This window comes from Anneissia japonica, unplaced genomic scaffold (assembly GCF_011630105.1).
Source record: "Anneissia japonica isolate Jap-2015-1 unplaced genomic scaffold, ASM1163010v1 scaffold993_len1110182_cov180, whole genome shotgun sequence".
In the NCBI taxonomy this organism is placed as follows: Eukaryota; Metazoa; Echinodermata; class Crinoidea; order Comatulida; family Comatulidae; genus Anneissia; species Anneissia japonica.
The window spans coordinates 157,099-162,731 of record NW_022749760.1 but is presented as its reverse complement, the minus strand read 5'-3'; the positions used below and the strand labels follow the sequence as shown (position 1 = coordinate 162,731).

At 35.1% G+C, this 5,633-nt stretch overlaps 1 protein-coding gene and 1 long non-coding RNA gene across 7 annotated transcripts in view; one reads left to right on the top strand and one right to left on the bottom strand.

Annotated features, from left to right (window-relative positions):
* Nucleotides 1-215: 215 nt before the first annotated feature.
* On the bottom strand, nt 216-4,107 carry LOC117121156 (transcription factor Sox-14-like). Its single transcript, XM_033266255.1, has one exon. The coding sequence runs from the start codon at nt 3,913-3,915 to the stop codon at nt 3,169-3,171; it is 747 nt and encodes a 248-aa protein (XP_033122146.1). The 5' UTR covers nt 3,916-4,107; the 3' UTR covers nt 216-3,168.
* Nucleotides 4,108-4,570: 463 nt separating this feature from the next.
* LOC117121157 overlaps nt 4,571-5,633 on the top strand; it is a 69,441-nt gene continuing 68,378 nt past the window's right edge. For all 6 annotated transcript variants that reach the window (XR_004447486.1, XR_004447491.1, XR_004447489.1 and 3 more), the window contains exon 1: nt 4,571-4,878. This is a non-coding gene — a long non-coding RNA (uncharacterized LOC117121157). The remainder of the gene's footprint in view (nt 4,879-5,633) is intronic.

The following is a 5,633-nucleotide window of genomic DNA, read 5'->3' as shown; positions in this document are numbered from 1 at the left end:
ACAGTAAAATAGGCATAATATCAGTTCAAATGAGTAGAAAAATTAATCTGAAGGAATAACCACGGAGAAATATTCTTCCATGAAATACTATTCCTGTCTCTTATACACATCTAGATGTGTATAAGAGACAGACTGCATACAATGTTACACATGATTCGACAAATAACAAAATTAAAAACACAGCTAAATGACACAAATAAATAACAGAGTCAGGCTTACTTCTTTTACAAATACTTTATTCTCCACTGGCAAAAGACCTCGATTCTGAAGTCGAAGAGTACGTATAACATAACGTTATTTTTACGGCAACACAAAAACAAAAGTTGATTTTTTTTAATGCTCAAAATCAACTTAAAATATGAAACTTTGCGAGAAACAACATTATTCATTACCCATGTCATATGGCAACTCAGAAATTATAGCATTGTATTACAGTAATTATAAATATTAGCTCATTGATTTTCAACACTTATCTCGATAAACAGTCACTACAGGCCCACAGAAATATAATCTTAATTTATCGCTGTTACCGGTAATGTATTTCAAGTCCGTTACATATAAATAATTTTAAACGATCTTATACCAATATCTGTGGACTAATTAAACATATTTGGAACTGATCATAATCGGAGAAACACACAGAGTGATACTGTTATCCATAAAACTGGCAAAAGCGGTGGGGAATGGGTTTTACAATTGCTTATAAAATGATGCAATTACACCTAACACCACTGGATTTTTTCCTAACAATTATATTTTCTATTATAGATAACAAATAATGACTTTTGTATAACATATTTTATGTAAAGAGCAACAATATTATTATTCCGATTTATAACAATTTTTTTTTTAAAATCCTGTGGAGGATAGTCCAAATTCTGTTTTCCTAACGGACGACAACGTAATATTCAAGGCAATCGCCTTTGTATAAAATATTTTAGATAAACAATAATCATACTCATTCGTTACGTTTTTTTTTTTTACTTAATCTTGTGGAGGATTTTAATAAATATAGTGTCAAAAACACCTTCACACAACAACTTGAAGATAAGTTGCGCGTACGTGAGAGTCTTGTAGAACAGACAATCACCACAATACCTGTCACTCGACGATCCTCAACTAGAAAAAGAGTAATCTCTAAATAACGTTAAGCCTCGATTTGAGGCTGGTCAAAACTATGGCAACGGGTCAATTAGAATATTGCTTTGTTTCCTTTCATTGCAGCATCCGTAATTCAATAAATCTAAGTGATTTTGAGTAGTTCGTACAACTGTTTCGCCATTTATGGCTATGTTTACATTGCTATCTATCGTTAAAATGAGTCGCAAATCGTCATAATTCTAAGATATGGAATTCAAACTTTTGTTTGACTCTCCATAAGGGGATTAATCAATAAGAATATTCATCTTTCACCAGATATTGTAATATAACAAAATATCAATCAATCAAGTTACCGTCAAGATTCCAGGCAAAAAAAAAAAGAAGCATTTTACTCTAAATAAACGATAACAATGTCTTTGTCCAAATTACCCATTCATGTCCATAACATGAACTAATTTAAGATACGATACCGTAACTTAAATCACTATGTCGAGTCTTTCTAATTTTGGATAAGTTTAGGCTCCAAAGAATATATCTTGCAAGATTGTCATGATAGTTACTCTATATATAATCTTAGGCCAAATAAAAAAATGTTTCACCCCACTCCCTTTCCTGATCCTTTAGTAATACCTCTATAACTGTTACTTAACACCCCCAAAATCATTCATAAAATAGATCTTCTATCATATTTATTATAATTTGTATGGGCTACGGTAAGTCTTCGTGAATTAAAAAGCAATTAAAATTATTTGAAAGAGGCAGTATTTTCGTCTATAAACCCCAAGAAACATGTTTCTATTTGGCGCTAGAGGTGTCAGGCAAAATCTCCAAAAGATTCATTGTTTGAACAGCAACAAAACAAACATAAAATAATCTAAGCAGTATAACAAAACGCTCTTTCGAACAATAACATTAATTCAAAAGATTGTCAACGTAAAATATAACATAAAATCATACTATTCATAATTAATAACTTATTAATTAAAAAAAATAATTAATAATTAATTAATATGGAATGTTACCTAAGACGTTTGAAAGGAGAAGCTTTTAAATAAACTGTATTTCAATAGAAGTCATTTATATAAATGTAAATAATTAATATACTACATTTTGAGGTTTATAAACAATCGTATTCAAATAAGAACACAAATGACAACACAGTTAAAGTCATCAACACATTGGAGTATCGTTTTAAAAGTATCAAGCTGGTTTGTGCGTGGCGACTAAGAAAAAAACAAGTGAGAATTTGAACAGAAAAACATGCCTCTCGACCTTGCAAAAAAGCACTTTCATTTTATACTATTTGCTCGTGGCTATTCAGCTAGGCGGACCGAAGTTCATTCGCCTCAAATCTGGTGGTTTCCATGTTTGTTTGGTGTCGTGCTAGGAGGAGTCAGACTTTCTCCATGCCTGACAACAAAAATGTGGTTTTGATGAAAAGGAGTGGTGTAATTATCCTAGAAAATACAGTTAGTATTATATACAAATGAGGACCTTCAAAATGTATAATTATAGATCCACCGATTAGAACAAGCAAGAGAAAAAAGATTGCATACGAGCCGCAAACCGCCGAATCGGGAACATTTTTCTGTTCTAAAAACACACTTTTTTTAGTTTCTACCAGCTAGCATGTTATAAATAAAATTTAGCACCCTTTGAAAAACGTGTTAATTTGATTTTCTACCAATTTAAAAAGTGAGAAAGACTAGAGATACAGAATAGGAGAGTTTTCTTCACCGAATTGGTGAGCATGTGATGTGAGGATAAAACATGACTGCAGAACAAAACAGTTTACATCTTATACTAATTTACAAAATTGTCTTAATAATAATAATAAACTATGCAAAATTAATAAAAAGTTGGCAATCCAACTTTTCATAATTTCAGACATTTCTTTTAACATTATATATCTTGTATTGTTCTGTACATCTTATAAGATCACCGATATTTACAGTAAATGTCTCCAACTTCTTTCGCACTCTTCGTAAAGCAAGTGTTCATGAAAAGTTGAATCGTCAGAAAGTCTAAATTTGTTGCACTTTTTCGCTGCGAGAAAATAAACCGAAGTTATATTGCCGTGGCTCTGGACATAGGTAGTGGTGGTCTTATAGACGCATGAGTAGGGTATGGTTCGATGTCAGGTTTGACCAAAACATACGCTACCGGACGTTGGACATCTTGGTGGTGGTGATGCGATGGCCAACTCCCTGGGTAGGGAAATAAGTACTGTTGATGAGTCGGCGAAATTGCGGCTGGGTGTCCCACACTTACGGGCGATGTCGGTAGCTTTCCGAACGCACTACTGTGTAACGATGGGTACAGTGCTGACGGTGAGTATAAACTGCTCAGTTCGGTAGCTCTATAAGCATGGTGGGCAGCCTCCAATTTCGCACTCGCTTCCAACATTGTTGAGTATGCATGAGGTGAGTGAGGTAGGAAAGCTCGGGCTTTCTCGGACGAAAATATGTCGGCTGCACTAGTATTGACGGCTAGTGAATTCGAAGTTGGTAGACACGGAATTGGGAAAGCATACCTGTCCTTTTTCAATAAAGATTTAGGCTTCCTTCTCGGCCGGTACTTATAATCTGGGTGTTCTTTCATGTGCAGGGCTCTAAGTCGTTTTGCCTCGTCAATAAATGGTCTCTTTTGTTCCTCGGTTAATAATTTCCAATCGGCTCCGAGTCGTTTGCTTATTTCTGAATTATGCATTTTAGGATTTTCTTGTGCCATCTTTCGTCGCTGTCCTCTGGACCACACCATGAACGCATTCATAGGCCGCTTAACATGATCCATTGGCTTAGATGTCATATCCATCTCAATTTGTACAGATGACCAACTAGGTCTACTATAGTAGTACAGAAAAATACGGCGTGTCACAAATGTTTCAAACACTCGTTTACTCAGACGTTTATTAAGTTCACTGGTATCCTTTGAGCCCTGCACTTATACACCCTTTCACAGCCGTGTCCTTTAGTTTACTGACTAGCATCGGCAAAGTTCAAAGAGTTCTGCTGAGATAAGGCATGCATACATTATGGGAATCAGGGGGTGGCCCGCCGAACATTCAAGCCTTCAAGGTCGCTATTAGCCAATCAGTCTCTGCGTTACTAACAATATGACTTAAGTTCCGCCTACCAGCAGGAAAAGTATTGTTTAATTGGTTAAAGTGAACTAAGTAATGACTAAGTATTGTGCGGACTTAATTGATTGACACCTCTGTATAATTAACCATTACCTTAACCTGTTGAGAACGAGCATTGTGATTGGTCAATCCATCTAGGCTAATTAAAACAAACAAAGATGGAGTAGACCAGAAAAAAATCCGCGAATCTTGGACATGATCAAGCCTAGATTCCAATAATAATGTTGAAATTGGAAAGCATGTGGCTATGTTTTGTGAGTACTACTGCATATCCAAGGAAGCCTGCGGCAAGGATGTACTATATAAACCTTCCTACCGTATGAATTTTCAATAATAAATTTATATAAACACCTCGTTAAAAAAGTAATGTTAGGTCCATGGGTCCATCTACGTACTTAAGTAGGGCTACAGCAGACTAATGAAAGGGCTGAGTAATGAGAGGTCCTAACTTGTGGAGATATTCAAACTCGTCAAAATCATCATCATCATCAAGGATTGAGCTCATTCATCACAATATTCGTGATCACCATTATCATACAACTTTACCGTGATCAGCATCAGAAACCATTTTCTTCACGCATCTCATTCGGCGAATTTAGTAAGAAGTTCTGCACGTCACAACAAAAATCAAATTGGTACGTTTATGCGCAGGCACCTCGTACCTGGAGTAGTAGGTTTAAGTGTAAGGAAGCCTAGTCGTTTGCAGTAGGCATACGTGTAGATGTACCGTATAGGATGTTAGAGCAGGGAGTTGTTAGAGCCTATGTCTGATTTAGGCACATGGGTCTAGGACCACTGCTGGTGGGCTAGGCCAACAGGCCTACATATAGAGTATGTTGACATTTTATTGTCTTTTCAAATTGAAATTTCTTGGGTTTTCAAAATACTTTTTGAATATAAAGATGCTGTAGTCAGATCTGAGATATAGACCGCCCAGCCCTACAGTATTTTATTTTTCATTTTTTTAAAAATATTTTTTCTTACGGTTGATTGAGGAATAATGTATTTAAATGGTTACACTATGACTTGTTTGGGGGCCCAATGGAATAATTTAATCTGATTTTAGTAATTGAATTATAGTCTATATATTAATATAAATCCAGTTACCTTATGTGATCAAGTTTATGTGATAATTTGGTCTCATATTTATATTCAGATCTGGAGAAAAAATGGTTATGTATTCAACCTTTGAAATTACCTTTATAAAATAAAGTAAAAAAATATACAAAAAAATGTAGTACATTACAGTATAGTATCAGTATAACTGACTAACTTGTCAATAAATTCATCAAAGAACAAACAACCAATAATAAACAATGACAGGGGCGGATCCAGAGATGTCCAAAAAGGCGGGGGGGGCGAAATTTGGGCCGATCGAGACAACAATGTC

Bases quoted from the DNA above. Each gene is read 5' to 3' on its own strand.
- LOC117121156 (XM_033266255.1), bottom strand. From the start codon at position 3,915: ATGGATATGACATCTAAGCCAATGGATCATGTTAAGCGGCCTATGAAT.